Raw genomic sequence first — 17,276 nt, 5'->3', positions numbered from 1 at the left:
CATAGAACATTGCTTTTTTTGGTGCGTCAAATTGCCATTTGAAATTATTGTTACTGATATTGTTCCTAAGGAGATGTAATTTGTAAATAGTTCTTCCTTAGCAAGTAGAAGAATATATTTAAGAAAATACTGAATACTTCAGCAAAAAAAGAAAAATATATGCCTGGATAAAGAAACTACTATGCTGCATATTTTCATATTACCACAAAATATATTGGGGAGAGAAATGAGTGATCCAGGCCAGTGTTTGTAATGTTATGAATCAGTTTAAAAAATCAGGCAAAGGATGGAAGAAAAGATTGTCCAGACACCACTTTAGCAACCAATTGACCTTAATGTGAAAGGTTATTGGTTTTTATACTTCTTTTTATTCCTCAAGCTTAGCCCTGCAGAAAACAGTTCAGCTGTCTCAGAATACTTTTCTTCTTTTTTTTTTTTTTTAAATTGTAGTTACTAGAAGCTGCCCTTCTGCTATTCGTATGCTAAGATCTTCACTACCCTGACAAAGTAGTATACTTAGAAGTGCTATGTCCATATGACTTTTACACAAGCCATTTCAGCCTTCTCTTGCTTTTTCTCGATCTGTGCAATTGCACAGACTCTCACAACCTCATGTAAGGCATGGAAAATCTAGATTCAGAAGACTGGAAAGTACAGGACCTTGGTGGGCTTGACTGGCCCTGAGAAAGGCACAGAGTGGAGGTCACAACTGAGGGGTTCTCTTCACAAAAGAGTTACCAGACTGTCTTGGACAGCCTGAGACAGAGGGAGAAAAGCTGATAAGTACCTTTCTCCTCTCCCTCAATACTTTAACATGCTACTTCACTGGCTGACCCATCCACTCTCCCAATAACTGTGCAATATGAAAGCTGTGTGAAAGGATGACACAGGCATCCTCTACAGGAAAAGGAGAGGAGACAACATCTCCTGTTGGAGATAGATCAGTAGACAACTACTGGAAGTTGGTTTCTCTTCTTGGCAGTATCTTAAAAGCATGGTTAGGTTTAAAGAAGAAAGACTTAGTCATTGATACTATAAGAATATTTATCTGTTGCAACCTGTGTTTGATATTGATTGAGAATGAAAAGACAAGAGTAATTTCCCAAGAATAAACAAGACTTGGGATTTTGGTGACGAGAAAGAAAAAATCTAAGGGTGCTGCAGAGCAAGGTACCTTTTCTCTCTATTTTCAGGTTAAGAGGAGAGTAGAAACCTTCACGATTGGTTTCTATCCAATATGAATGCATTACATTGTGGTGGAACAAACAGTACGTTTGGGAAAATGGCAAGTGACTATGCCAACGCCTATGTTTGTTCTCTCCATGTGCTATGGTCTTATCGTCATTACGCTAGCCCTGCTATTATTGCCATGGTTCTCTGCCATTTCAGTGACCCTATGGCTTTCTGCTTTCCTCCTGGTCTGACGTGCTTTCTTGCCAGTCAAGCCATTTCTCAGCATCTCCCTTTGGCCCTTAGTAGACATGTCTCATTTGACACTCATTGGTTTGTTGAAGAAACACTCTTCTAAGCTGTATTTTTGGACATATTCTAGTCCTAAATTTCCTAATATATTATACTTAACAGGTTCTGGTTCCTGCTTGCCCCATAACAGCCTTGCTTGCTTGCTATGATTGCTCTTACCCTGCACCTGTACTTCCTCTGCTGCTCCTGAACATCTTGGTTCTCAAAGAGGTGCTGTGTACTGCCTCGAGGCTTACACAGGTTATTGGATCTCTTGTGACTGATCATTGCTCCCTAGGTTAGTGGAGAGAGGAGGAAGAGTATAGACAGCCAGTAATGAACAAACAGGACAGATAGTGCTCTTTTCTAGCAAAATGTGCTTCAAAGCTGAAAGCTGCATTTGACCATTTGCACAACCTAGAGAATGGCTGCAGGAAGATTTCTACTTCATTTCAGCCAGCAGTTTCTCCTGCGCATTAGAATGCTGTGGGCTTTAATGGACTTTATGACTGCTCAGTTTTCTTAAGCAATTTCACTGTTTTTTGCATTTTTTTCTTTCTTCAGGAAATGTCTTTCTGTCGAGAAACACCTGAACATGCCTTAGAAGAGTTTTCTCTATTACATTTTGAATCCTCATTTGGCGCAAATATAGCACTAAAAAGAATGACTGGAATTGCTTCTCTGAGACATCAATTTTCAACTGCTCCAGTCACTCTGGCTGCTTCAGTGTCAGTAATAAGTGGTCCTTTTAAAAGCTGTAGCTCTTACTTCTTATTTCCGTGACAAGGTAGTAAGCCAGTTCCTCACCAAGTATAAATCTATTCTCTACTGGTGTTAGGAAGTCCTGCTCAGCTGTACCCAAGCTGAGGCCCAAAGGCTTTGCCCAGGGAAGAGATGAAGAGCAATGGAAAGAGTTGCAGTAAACAAAGCAGTGAATTGGGTGTTCAGGTGATAAGCTGCAGTTGAGACATGAAAACAGGACTTGTTTTCTAAGATATGAAACTGTCCACAGCTGCTTCTCTTACATCTTATCGTATCTTCATTTACAAGCCCTCCGACAGGTTTCCTGTTGCTTTTTATAACATTCTAGCTAATTTCACCTGTTACCCTGCTCTCCCCATCAGTCCACCAGCTCAGCCCTTCACCCTGTGTACTCAGCACTTCTCTTGCAGGGTGAAGAGAAAACCTAGAAAAACTAGAAACACTTCCCCCTGCCACGCTCCCCAGACTGCAGAGTCTTTGAAGATACACAAACTGGTAGACAAAAGCAAACAATGCTGCAACTAAATCTAGCACATGGTTAATTTCAAAGGCACTCACCATTTGCCAGTTCAAACCCTGTCCTAGAACCCTGTGAAATCTTATTTTGAAATTTAAGTAAAACATGGACTTAGCCAAAAATATACAAATGCTAGTGAACTCGAGAGCTTTCATTTTCCTCATACTTCAATGTCTTTAGAGTCTTACTTTGTGTCCTGTCACAGGAGCTGTATTTAAGAAACTATTACATCAGGAAGTTGGTAAATGTTGTATGGCTTGCCTCAGTTAAATACAAAAAGTGAGAGAAAATTACCTCTTAAAGCGCAAGGCTTCATCTCTCAAGCTTTGCGCTTGGAAGAGAGGAGCCTGGGAGAGTGTCCAGCATCACTATAGCTGCACCATTGCACTGTGCTGATAGCAAATACCTGCCACTGCGATTCTGCATCCTACAGTGATTTGTGCTACTTCCTGAATAGTAATGTGAAAAATTTAGGAATTTAATGTTTTTGTCTGTGGTGACTTTGACCATGCAGTCTCAAAGTAGGTTTTAGAAAACGTGAAAAATCTGATGCTGCTGCTCTTCACTATGGTAACCCTTGTTCTATTTTATATTTTTAATACCTTACTGGAATTTTCATAACTATATAAAGAATTTTGTTACATTTTACATTAATCTTAGAGGCATGTATACCTAACTCTACTAAAAAGCCTAACAATGCCAAACTTTTCCATCCAAACATTGTTGGACTGTTCTGTGAAGTTGGATTGCTAGTACTTGCTAGCATATATAAGGCAGAATGATATTTAAGAGAATTTATTTGAAGTAAACGGTATTTTAAAATACTGCAATATTTTTAATATGGTTACAGATAACTCCAGAAGAACATTTTAATTCACCTCAGCAGATTTCGTGAATTTGCTTCTGACATAGCTGTTAGGTGCTGCAGAGCTACAGCTAGAGAGAAAAATGAAAGGTTATTTTGGATTACTGTCATGAGTGTAGTATGAGGGGAATATAATTGTTGAGAGAACAGAGAAAATTGTGCATTTCATATACATATTCTTTGTAAATGGCATATGAATTCTTAATAGAAAAAAAAATGAATGCTACCTGTTTCATGAAACATGATTAATAGTCAAAATATAATTAAACTAAATGCAGTTGTTGATAAGAAAATGTCTGATGAAAGGCTGACTTCCTGACTTCCTGTTAGCATCCTTTAGAATTGCCAAAATGATGCTCTTTTGCATAACGAAAGAAATAGATTGTGTTGTCTGTCTACCTACACTGTGATAATATTATCCTTCTGTGGATCTGCTGTCAGTCCAGTATTTTATAATTGACATTTTTTGTCTTGGTTTTTTATATTAAAAAAAAAAATTATGAAAGCTATCATTTCTTCCCATACACCATACAAAGCAAAAAATAAAAAAAAAAAAGAAAAGAAAAAAAGACATACATTACTTTGCTTAAACAGTTCTCCTGCCAAATGAATCAGCTAATATGGGCTGTGTTTAGATACTGTGTTGTGCTAATGCATTAGCTCCTGATGCTGACAGGAAGGTTTTGACCAATGAAACCATCAGGTGTCTTGGGATCTGTCTGTCCAAGACTGCAACTTTGTAAGTGCAATTTATCTCCTTCCACAAAGTAATGCAGTTTTACTTCTGCATAGATTCACTTTTGAAACCTAAACTTTGGCCTGATCTTGTGTTTGTTGAATTGGTGACAAGTTTCCCATTTGTAGTCGAAATGTTTAATCCTCACTGTGCTTGCATTAGCTCAGTATGCCTTTTATGTGTGCTTATCTTTATTCAGGAGAAAAAGCAAGCTTAGCTTCACATTTCTTCAGTGTCCCTGATGAAGCTGAAATTAAAGTGCTACCCACATGACTAATTCGATAAGGATTTTGAGGCTAAGGCTTCAGTAAGGAAGCCACAACCTAAGATTTCACTGAATTTCACTGAATTTTTAGAGTTGGAAGGGACCATAAAGATCATCTAGTCCAACTCCCCTGCCGAAGCAGGATTGCCCAGAGCATGTCAGAGCATGTTACTCAGGACTGCATCCAGGCGGGTCTTGAAAATCTCCAGAGACAGGGACTCCACAACCTCCCTGGGCAGCCTGTTCCAGGGCTCTGTCACCCTCACCGTAAAGAAGTTTCTTCTCATATTTGAGTGGAACCTCCTATGTTCCAGCTTGTGCCCGTTGCCCCCCGTCCTCTCACTGGCAACCACCGAAAAGAGTCTGGCTCCCTCCTCCTTCAACCCACCCTTCAGATACTTATAAGCATTGATAAGGTCTTCCCTCAGCCTTCTCTTCTCCAGCAAGATGACTTGAGGATACTTACTGACCTTAAGTTACAAGGTGGCAGGTAGCAGTGCATACAACAATGTCTAATATTCCTTGTCTTCTTCCCTAGCTAATTCAGTGACTTTTCGTTTGGGGAACATTCATTTTCTGGAGGTTCTGGACTGCCTCAGGAGCTGATTATGTTTGCTTGCCTGTTTTCTCAGTGTAGATTGAGTTAGTTATTCTCTTTGGTAAGTCATTTTTGTATGCTTTAAAGTGTTCCTGTAAAGCCTATTTGTGAAATGTCTTTCATAAATCAGAGGAAATTAGTTCTGTTTTCATCTGCCTCACATAGAAATGTAGGAAAAGTTACATGATATCAGTGCTCTGTAACAGCATAAATGGAAGAGTGAGGATTTTCAATGCCAGAAAGGCATTAAGATTTCCAGGGCTGCAGCATTATTATAATGAACATTTTTCAAAGTCCGGTAAAAGAAGTACTTCTGTTGTGACATTCTCCAAAAGCAGGGTATGTCTTGCATGATTTCAAACTTTTTTTTAGAAACTGAAAATTTAATTTGAAAACTAGGTTTTCATCCAGCATTGAAAAAGTAATTGTGGCTAAAACGAAGAATAGGGCCTTAAAAATAAGACTGGAAGTGAAACAATAGACACACAGTGGACACACTTCTAATTCTGCTATTTAAATACTCTCAGTTGTATAAACAGATCATTAGAAGACAAAGACCGGGGCTTTTTGGAAAGAACTGGACAATGATTTGTATCTGAGTATTCTCTTTTATTTTGAAGGGAATTCACCTATGGTAATGAATTTTCTGGACTGACTTTCTGTAGACTTTTAATTGATCGAAGAAATTCGTGTTTCCTAATACATAACGAAAGCAAATTGGAAACTTGAACATAACATAACTCTTGCTGGAAGTTCTTACGCTCCAATCCATTTGAAGAAATCTGGCTAAATATTTTTCATGAAAGGACCAAATTAATTAGGTTAAATGACATGAAACTTCTCACTTACCTCTACTTGCAACTTATGTTAGATAGCATACCACAAAGAGTGACGACAAATAGTGCGTGGGAAGTGGGAAATTCAAGAGTCCAGATAGTTTAAGATCATGAGATAGAAACTTTTGCAGATATTTTGAGGATTTCTATATTTAGTTCTGGATTGTGTAGGTGTTTTATTACCTAGATTTCCTTCCTCACAGATCATCCTTGCTTCCTCATAGCTCCCCTAAAAATTAACCAGCATGGCAATACAGCAATACGTGTGGCCTCAGTTACGACAGGGGACTAGTATGTTACCTGCCATGCTTTGCTCTCAAATAAATACAGACAACAGCTCACATGCTACAGCAAGATGTGTACAGGTGCAAAAGGGCAAAATCAGTTAATTCTGGTGGCCATTTTAAGATAGGTAGGATAGTACTTAGTTTTTTTAGTCTGAAAGCCTTGAAGTTAAACTTCCAAAACTTCAATTGCAGCTATATTCGCTCAATTTTTCTGCATGTCTAACTACAGGGTCAAAAGCTTAGGATTATGTGCAGTCAATGATCAACTGCAAAGTAAATAAGTTTTAACACAATTTCATAGCATTTCACTGACAAAATAAATCCTTATTCCAGTTCTTCATAGCAGCACAGCTTCTTTAACTCTCTGAATCATGATCCAGTGATTAAGGATGTGGATAATGCAGATTGAATTCCCTGCACTTCTACAGACCTCCTGTGTGATATTAGACAAATCACTTAATTTATCTGCCTCAGGCTTCATTTGCAAAATGGGGCTAGTATGCTATTTTACACATCAGACAGTTGTTGCACAAGCAAGAATACACATACCAACTCGTGCATCGGAAAAGCAGGAGTTCACACAGTTTATTTGCAGGCTCTGACATCTCCCTTCTGATTCATCCTTTGTGCTGAATGAGAAAGACATTTGGTAAAGAAAATGTGACAAATATTAAAGCTGCATCATTAAAACTACATCATAAGACATACACGCATAGGGGTGAGATTCAGGTATCACAGATAGCATTAATTCTCCCTTCCCTCGGCTTTCAAAGATGTTTCAAAGATTTTTGTGAACTTTCACCTCATAAGCTAGAGGAGCATAATATTAACATTTCACCTCACCATTTTTTTACATGTATTATAAAATTACTTGCTGTAAACTAGCAGGCCTATATCTAGCTTTCAGAGTTTTGCTGCTCCTGGAGTGAGACTCCTCTCCAGTTTGCTGTCTGTACCTCAGTAGAACTTTTAGCAGACCATGGAGCTGTTCGGGAGAAAAGTTTTGTTGCCTTTTCATCAACCTCTGTTTTCCGTGTCAGCAGCAATGCAAAGGAGACAGAAAACACACAAGATAGTATATGTGAAGGAAGTAAAAAGGTTCAAATAGGTAAGAGGTAAAAAAAGACTCTCTAGAGAAGTGGTATGAAAAGAGTGAGTCTAAAGCTCATATACTTTGTAGGGAAGTGAGGGGGGAAGGAGTTTGATAATACAATGTAAATTGGTGGAGAGAATCCTGAAGAAAAGTGGGGTGTTTGTGAAGAGGCAAAGCATCCATCCCCCTTTCCACAGAGCACAGTTTCAGAGACAGCCTTCCCTTTTCATTGTCTCCCCAGAGACAAGTTATTGACACATAAGTAATTATCTTATACCTACTGAGTACCCTGGCTGTCCCTGTGAGTGCTTTTAGCCCACAGCTTAAGATAAAGCATGTTATCTTAAATCCTTAATGAAATAAATTCATGTGACTGTGCCTCACTTCATCTTGGCGATGGGCTAAGAGCACGTTCCCATGCCCTCAGTGAGGCCCAGCTGACCTGCAGCAACTTACTCAACTGTGAGCTTTCAGCCCCCACCCAAAGCATCCCAGGGAGCCCCAGGTGAGGCAAGCAGGACACTAACCACGACCAGCACAGAGTGCAGCAGTCACCTGGCCAGTTGTCCCCAGTGAGGGACCTGGTGCCAAAATCCAGCAGGAAAAGTGCCTCCTCTTCTTTATGGGGGAGCTCAGTGTGGCTGCAGCTTTCCCACCCTCCGTCACCCCTGCACTGGAGCAAGTAGTTGGTGGATTGGGGTAACCACCTATGCCTGCCAGACACACATACAGAGCAGGTGCCAGACCTTCCTGCAGCGAGGTTCAGGCCTGGAAGCGAGCATGAGAGCAAATCAACCACTGAAGTCTCATTCCCTGTATGTGTGATTTGGCAGGTCTGCTGATGGAGCTAGCCTGACCCACAGGCTATCAAACAAAATCCTGCTTGATTTTGAAGGTATTGCCATTATTATTAGCACCTGAATCAAGTGTTGCAACAGATAAGCCCACAGCTCTGGTACAGAGTGTTTTAAGAAAAGAAAATCAAATGTAAGATTGAAGCTAATCATCTGTTCTTGATGATGAAACATTTTTTGTGTTTCTGCTGGCTATCAATCAGGTATCACATCAGTTAGATGGGCAGAAAGTTAGTTTTAAAACCAATTACAAATAAAGCCAGCTTGTCCCTCTCTGTCCTTTCCAAATTTTGATTTTCACCCACTTGAAACCATGATCAAAGAGAAAGGGAGAATAGGATTTTTCTCTAGAATCAAAATGAAATCGAAGCCCTGCAAGTGAATATGCAGTGTACCACACTTTATTCCTTTTCATGTTAGCATTTGCACAGCAGTCCTAACGCTGAGGATGGCACAGCGACTTGACACTCTGACATCAGTGAAGAAATTCAGCAGGAGATGTTTACTGGTAAAAGACGGCTCAAACTACAAAGAGTTTCCTGACAGCAGGCTGCGCGTTAGAGTTAATCAGAATTTACTTTTGTTGATCTTGATTCTAATCAGAGATAGGCAGGCAGATATCATGTAAATACCTTGAAAAAATCCCCTGCTGCACTGCCAACACTTGTGCATTAAGCTGGTCTTCTAAATGCCGAATGAAGCATGTCTTGTTTTGTGTATGAGATTAAAACAGATAGTCTGAATTTATTTTTGTATCAGTTCCCTTTATTGAAAATCTCATATTTGGGTTTTCTGAAGAGATGTGCAAGGCAACTGTCACTCTTTATCTGTAAATGCATTTCTGGGAGCCTGAGCTTCTGCTGGATAACTGTAAAACAAACCTGCAAATTACGTGGGATAAAGTGCCCTTGTAACTGATTAGTAATTGCACTGTTCGCTAACAGAATCCATTGAGATGTTCCAGGCACAAACATTGTGATGTAGCTTTGAGCTACATTTTAGCATTCACTCCAAGAAACAGTGTGCTGTTCACTTACTTATGTGCCTGAACCCACAGCAGCATCGCCCTGCCGCTTACTTTCTGTTATTCATCACAGACAGTAAAGTGTATTCTGCTTACAATAAATTGTACAGGAAAACCACCAGTGACCCACATATTTCTGTTGGAAATTATTACACGGATGCAGGATAAGCCTATGGCTATGTTTTACAAGACACCAACCTTGCTGACTTTGAATTTTCCCAACAGGAATACCTAGAAGATAGAGACGCAACTTTGGCTCTTAGTCTTCAAGGTAATAAGAAGGGAATTTGCTCAATAGGTGAAAGCCAATCTCCTTGAGAATCCTTCTGTCACAGGAGTATAGATTTTTATTAGCGTTAGTGCTAACCTGACATAGTGTAGGTATGACTGATCTGCTCATCTACTGCTAATGCAAGAGAATGTGTTGGGATCAAAGTTTGAGATAAGTTCTTGGTACTTCATTTTCCCTTTAGGCCAGGCAGTGTTGGGAGTATGCCAAGGACACAGTCTGAGGGCTCGGCAATGAGACACTTTTTCTTACTCATAGAGTAGCAACTGCTTTTTGTACAAGACACATCCTTAAATTCAGTAGAAGCTCTGGTAGTGATGCTCTATAGCCTGTCCCTGCCATATTTCTTTGTGACTCCATTGACCTTAGTGGCAAAGGATTAGCATAAGAGAAGGAAAAATCACAAAAATATTTTTCCAGGAAGAGAAGGAAGTCCCATAGTCTGAACAAGGACAAATTCACAATTCCTGGGACCTGCCATGGTGAGGGTATTCCTGCTGCTCTTCACCCTGAAAGTTGCTTAAACAAGCTTAGACTCCACTCTGTTGTTGTTCCCTCATGCTGTTTCAGCGTATGTATGGCATTAAAAATGTCTCCAACGTAAATTAGTTAGCAAAGATCAAGTTTTTGAAGCTAACTTTAGATGTTAGTTATTAGCTTTACTGAATAGCCATTTTCTGTGGGCTTCATAAGAATTGTACTTTATCCAGGATAGGAGTCCTCTTGATACAGTGTCAACCCCCTGCCAAATCAAGGGTGTAAGCTTAAAATATTCTTTAATCCTGCCTTGTCTCTCAAAAATTTCAAGTTTCTGTAGCTTCTTCATTTTTTATTCCTGATGAAAAGCACATAGGAGCCTATTCAACAGGGAATTACACACCCTGTTGCATGAAGCCCCTAAGCATTTTGGACCAATTTTCAGTACTAAGTTCTAGATGTTCACAGCGATGAGTTTGCAGTGAGTGCGGGAGTTTCAAAAACAGGACCTTAAGCATCCATCTCCATTTCCCAGCCTCCCAATGGAAAATCACAGCCTTAATCTTTGGAACTAAAATTAAAAGTGAGTGTTTAGTTAAAATAGTTATAAAGACAGCCCAGCCTGCAACATCTGGCTTCTTCCATGGGTTGTTGACAGGGAAGGGTGGGCTTAACTTCACTTTTTTACATAGTTCCTTTTAGTTTCCATAGAGTCTTTCTATGGTAGTTTATGGAGAGAGCTCTGCTGAGGAGTTGCAGTGACTGTAACTGTGGCTGGCCCTTGCTCAGATCAGACCAGGAGAGGGAAGTATCTAGCTATGTTCTGGCCCATAATTAATACATATGAGGAAATTGTGTCCTGTTCATGAACATTCCTTGAGGAAATAGAGATTAAATTTGTTAAGTAAATTATTCACTGCAAATTATTCACTCAGCTCCACTTGCTATTCTGAGATTTCTGCAGTATCTAAGGGAGCTAGAATATACAGGGAGAGGCATGGCCATTAAAGCAGAGGCTGAAGGCATGATTCCTTTCTTGTACAAAGCACAAGTCTTATTTTAATTAAAATAAACAGACTAACACACTCTAGAATTGCTTAGTATTAAAGAAAGCAACGTACAGCCCCAAGTATCTCTGAATTTCCGGTTAAACTCAGACCAGATTTGTCTCTCAGACAATGAAAAACGAGTTGCTAACACAAAAAAAGTCTCATTTAATTTCCCTTTTGACAGGTGGCCAGTATGCTGAACCATTCAACCTACTTTGCACTCTACGGTTTTGTATTAGAATAATCAAATATTGAAGGAATAGGTTTACACTTGCAGTTTAGACTGGATCTTTTCTTTCAGGGCAAGGTAACTGAATGGAGCCACTGAGGGGATATGGCACTGGTGTGGCTCTTAATATCATGTGGGAGGGAGGCACATAAAGCACTTGAATATCCAGGAACATTCATCATGGTCCATTCATTAGAACTGAACAATGATAATAATAAGTTACAGTGTATGTTGCCTTTTATAAATATAACGACAGTGGGAATCATTCTCATGGGGTCATCTTAATTATTTTTAAGTGGATAGCCTTTTTTTCCCCATAGGACTTTCCAGAGAGAAGAGTGACATTGCCTGGGTATTTCTGATCCAAGCCCCATAAAATTCACCTGAAAAACTTCTATTGATTTCACTACGGTTTGGATCAGGTTCAAAGACCAGCAAGGAAATGGAATAAGTTACCTGCAGTTGTGTTCAATAGAAAACTAAGTATGAGAATTTTTATTTTAATTTTACATAGATATTCATTCCCCCTTGAAAAATTAGCTTCAAATACAGAGGATATAAGCACTGAGCTTATTATTAATTTTTAATTCAAAAAGTGGCCCCTTTGAAATGTATTGATTAACTAAATTAAATGAACTTAATGTTAGATGTGTTTGATTTTCTTCACTTTGTTACTTTTTAAAACTGGTGTGGGTCAGCCTTCCAAGGGCAAGAACATAATCAGGTCAGCTTTCAAGCTGCTATAATTTTTCTGATATGTGGATGAGGAAAGGAAATAGATATGGGTTGGTACTATATCTCTTGAAATGGCCTCTTTCCTCCTGTTTAACAATAAATATTCTACAGAAAGGAAGCTCATATATTACTCTTCAGATGAGTTCCCATTTTATTAATCATGAAGATTTTAACAGTGGCCTCAGACAGGAAATCACAGTCTAATGATTAGCAGAGTCTGATTTAATACTTATATTTGGATCAGATTAAAAAGAAAAACAATATACTGTAATGTACTTATATGTAGATGAATATGTAGGTTTAATTACTATAAAACATACATACAGCTTTTGTAAAAACATATGGCCCTACTGAATTACTAAGATTGATTAAATAGCCAGGGTAAAATCTCGTTATGGTTAGAAACTTAAGCAGAATTTTTAGGTGTTGTTATCAAATGTAGGAAGGAAGCATATTTATCAGTTTGTTGTTATTATTATTATTTATTAATTACTGATTCTTAATAGTAGCAATTATTCTGAATACTGATTGATATGTTATTATTAATAATAACACTAATAAATTTAACTCTGTTCTATATTAGTGTAGTTCAGATTAAAATGTGAAGTGAAACATCTTGGTTAATGGGTCGAGGTTCAACACGTACTCTGCTGCAATCCAATAACATGGAGAACAATCTTGCATTATATTTGGCAGAATTTCAGCACGTTAACTCCAGTTCCTCCTTCCCTTCTTACCCACCCAGTTCTTAGAAGGTCTGGAAAGGAAAGCCTCATTATACCATTAGCATATAATAGTTATTCTTTCACCAGTCAGTCTCAGTCCTTTCAGTTGTCTGTTGATCACAGTCCAAGAAGGCCTCCAAAACTTTTCTTAAACATTTAAGTAGAAGTCCAAATAACAAACTGAAATGGGAATTCATCTGATGAGCAGTATATTATCCCTCCCTGGAGTATTCATGACAGAGGAAGAAGAGAGCAATTCAGCCAAGAGACTATCTGCCTATCCCCTCATGCATGCTTCAAAAGGTCAGAAGCGTTTACGGGACTGTGAAAGGCAATTCTAAGAAATAAGACCTGTGCATTTCTCATTGGTTTTCAGCCATCAGTTCTTTTCGTTTTCAGTTTGGATGGTTTCTTGTTTAAGCTTTACTTGAAATTAAAATTCAACCAAATCTAATATTGAAAGGATGACATAGAGAAAGAAAGGGGTGTGCACTGAGTATTTGGATTCACAAGGATTTCTGAATTTTTATTTGGTACAAGAGACCTCCACAGTGACTTGCTTTTTAAAAGAGCTTTTGTCTATGCAAAACTTATGAGTAAAAGTTGCTTAGAATAGATTTGCTAGGAAAAAAACCACTTTAAAAATGTTATCAATATTTTGAAAAAAACCAAACAAACTCATTTTTACCAGCGGTTGTTTTTTTTTTTGACGCTTACTCTTGAACCTTTTTCTTGCAACTTACTTAAAAAAACCTCTGGTTTTCATTTGTAGTAATTTTAAATTAAGATTTAACTGAAGTTCTGTGGGTAGCCCAAAAGTTTGGGGCTTAAAATTGAGAATTTGTCTCCATCTTCCAGCAAAAAGTTGGGAATTTTCATGGTTTCAAGTTTTGTGGCCTATGATTCACAACAAATCAGTTTTATTTAGGATAGTCAAGACTTTTGTTTGTTTGACTTTGGCAAATAATATCAAGCAAAATGAAGGAGAAATTCAAAGCTACCTTAATACCTCCACTTTCATTTAGCCTCTGGGCTGTTTTTAAAGGGACTATAAAGGACTTTTGTCATTCTCCTCTGCCTCTTTGTTGTAAGCCTTCTTTTAGACTGCTTCTTCTCCTTGTGACTTTGTCACCAAATCAAGGACAATGGAGATCTGAAAAGTGCTATTTCAGGGTGTTCAAATTCTGTGATGAATCACAAAAATTTATTCCACCATGCAAAAGAAAAAGATGGCTTTAGAAAACTTCCCCCTCCACTAAACGGTGACTTTTAATCTCTTTGCTTTTATTGCATTGCTGTAGAGCCAAGAGAGAAAGTGAGGTGTTAGGGACCAGCTAGACCATGTACCACAGTGCAGTGCAAATCTGCTGGGCAGTAATATCCCTTGGTCCTCTGAACAGCAGCACACCTTCTTCATGTTGAGTCCCAGCAGAAGTTGATATGAAGGGTACAGTCAGTGCCACAACGGGGAAAAATGAGAGAGGAAAACAGGATGATTTTCTTGAGGTTTTCCAAAGTCTTACTGAGGCCTGATGGTGACACAGAAGGAGATAAATTTTAAAGCATTTCTCACTCTGAACCCTGTGGTCATTTTCAACTCATCTCCTTAGTGCACCTCTCTCATTCTTTTCCCCGGCACTTCCTTCTCTCCTTCCTCCCTCTCTCCCCAAATGTAGATATCAGCTCACTCACCCGTGCCGCAAAGCAGCTGCGTGAAGTCACATCCTGATAGAATAAGGAAATGCGTAAGTGGTGTATGCTTGTGTAGTACACTTTGTTGAACTCAGTTTGGTCACAAGCTAGTAGCAGTTGCACATCAGTTGAATAAACCCGAATTAAAAATGTTGAAGAGAAAACCATCTAATGTGTCTGATAAGGAGAAAAGTCAAAAGCCAAAGGTAAGAATGTTTAATTTTTATTGTCAATAAATATTAGAAGGAATTCTTAACAGTTTTTTAAAAGAGGTTGTCCTTTGAAATCCCAGCTTCAGGATTTCCTGATGTGCTAGCAAGTGCCTCAGCGTTATAATCTCAGGAATCTATTTGTATATACTCACTTTATAAAAGTAATGATGCAATTCAAGGAATCATCACTGTGAAGCTGCTGTAGCTGTGCCAAAGAGTCCTGGTACTGGACTTTTTCTGTTGTTATATGCTCTGAATCAGTCTTTTAACAGGCCCACAAAAATCCCCTCTCTCCTTTTGGTCTACGATAAACTGTTGATGTCCCACAAAAGAATCTGAGAACCAGTGAAAAATAAGAAAAGCTATTAAATTTGTTCCTTATTTTAATAAATTTGCTTTTGCATCATCATAACCAAAGGAGGAGAGGGTACTTGGCAATCCGTGTTTGTCGTCTTCACTTTTCTGGGAATGATTATACTTTCAGCCTGAAAGAAATATTCTGAATAAATTGATGGTATGCTATACTGGACAGTTTCCACAATCTGGAATTGCAAGAAAGAAAGTGAGAGTTTTGCAAGATGTGTCCTATGCTAGAAATGTATTTTCTGTCCCTGGACTGGGTGCAAAATGACCTTTGCAAGTGGATTGTAAGTCTGAAGAGAAATGGCTACACTAGACCTGAGCGATTCAATATTCATTTCTATTTCAATTTACCAGTTCTGAAAATTTAACTAAGAGATTAGAAAAGCCTTTCAGTATATCTCTGCTCTCAGTAACTCAGTGTTTCCTAGTTTACAGACCCATCTTCTCAGTGTTTTGGAATACACCTCATTTTGTGACTGCTGGGTCCTAAAAGATTATTGCAGACACTATTCCAGCAGGAATGTCTTCTGGTTTTAGACATTGGCTTTTGTGTATTGAACTTGCAATTTTTGGACTATGACTCATTAACAATTAATTTTTTTTTTTCCATGGATTTGAAACAATTTTGAATCCATTTTCTCACAGACTTTAATGGTTTTTTAAGCATATCACTGGTTGGTACGTATTTTATTCTGTTCAATCATCATACTGTTTTTTAAAGGCAGGGAAGAAGTATGTGCTGACTGTGTGCTGTGCTGTGCTGACTTTGTCTTAGTGTAAATGTTTACAAAAATAGAAAGGTCTTGGTAAAGTGGCTCAGGATATCTTTCTGTCTCAGTAGCGTGCTTTGAAACACTTCACCTATGGTAGTCCCTCTTTTGCACAGAATTGTGTAAACTTTCCACGACAGAATGTTTTCGCTGAATGTGCTATTCACAAAAAGGGCATGGGAGGGGACAGTCCCACGTCACACGGAATAGAAATCTTAGCTTGTGGTAGCACGTTTCGAAACATGCCCCGTGGAAGCAACGCAAACACTGAAGTTGCTTAATAAAGAATTGGGTAACATGGGGCGCAGGTCCTTACCTCCAGACAGAAGTTACAGGATTTCACAAGTGACTTCCCTAGATCACTTCCTGGCTGCCCCTGTTCTGCGCAGACAACATTTGGTACCTCCTCATACGCATAGGGCAGGATGCCGTTGTCACTGTGGTGGTCTTGGGCTACTTCGTCTTGCCTTTAGGTGGGTTAGATGTCCCACTGTCTGCATATGGAGCTGATACAAGACCCATGGGAAAGCCATGGGGGGCTGGTGTATTAAGTAAAAATCAAGTTTGCTACCTTAGGCCCACAAAGAGGGCACCAAAAAGATCTTTTTAGGTTACTGGATCTTACCCATAGTAACCAGTTGTCTTTATCACAATTGGATGAAATTCTGTGTATTAATTCAAGTGTTTCACAAGGATTCTCTTTTTAATCCTTTTGCTTTTATAACTTTTTAATGTGAAGAATATAGGCATCCAGTTATGCTTTTTGATAAAGACGAAGGAATACCATTCAAGGCTGGTGTTAAAACCCTTCTTGGGGCAATTTGCTGTCCCTGCATAAAGCCTCTAGTAGTTGTGGGCAAGTCAGTGACCAGTGCAGGACTAATACTGATTTTCAGTATCTAACTGACAGTTCTCTGTGTGCAATGCATTACTTTATTGATGTCGTGATTTGGGCTGGACTGGCCACTGAGATGACTACTGTGGTGCTTAAGAGACTTCTACAGATGCATTAGGTGCTACATAAACAAAAAGTACCATCTTACAACTCTCAGTCTGTGATATGAAAGGGTTGATACTTGTCCATTGCCATAAAATAGTAGTGTTGCCATTTGTTTACTTATACTGCAGGTTTTCTGTAGTGCTGCAGTCATGCTAATAACTTCTTTGCATATCTGGCTGCTTTTGCATATGCATGGATATGCATATAACTGCTGTATGCTTTGTATGTAAACTGAATAAATAAGCATTTATTGCTAGGCAAAAAAAAATAAATAATCTCCACCTGGTGTGATTCCAGAGAAAACAGGGAGACGACGTAAGAAATATTTCCAAAAGATACACGGGAAGGATTCTGATCCTTTGCCAATGTTTACCATTGTAGCTACACGTACTGCTGTGGAACTGTATATTTGTACCTTGTACATCAGCTGAGGACCC

At 38.8% G+C, this 17,276-nt stretch overlaps 1 protein-coding gene across 1 annotated transcript in view; it reads left to right on the top strand.

Moving 5' to 3' along the window:
• The first annotated feature begins 14,584 nt into the window (after positions 1 to 14,584).
• LOC141467708 (SAM domain-containing protein SAMSN-1-like) overlaps positions 14,585 to 17,276 on the top strand; it is a 36,214-nt gene continuing 33,522 nt past the window's right edge. The window contains exon 1 of the mRNA XM_074152360.1: positions 14,585 to 14,700. Coding sequence (XP_074008461.1) covers positions 14,644 to 14,700 — 57 coding nt within the window. The 5' untranslated portion in view covers positions 14,585 to 14,643. The remainder of the gene's footprint in view (positions 14,701 to 17,276) is intronic.

The sequence above is a fragment of the Numenius arquata genome, chromosome 1 (genome assembly GCF_964106895.1).
Source record: "Numenius arquata chromosome 1, bNumArq3.hap1.1, whole genome shotgun sequence".
In the NCBI taxonomy this organism is placed as follows: domain Eukaryota; kingdom Metazoa; phylum Chordata; class Aves; order Charadriiformes; family Scolopacidae; genus Numenius; species Numenius arquata.
Note: the sequence above shows the minus strand (reverse complement) of the source record. Positions and strands in the feature narration are given on the sequence as shown.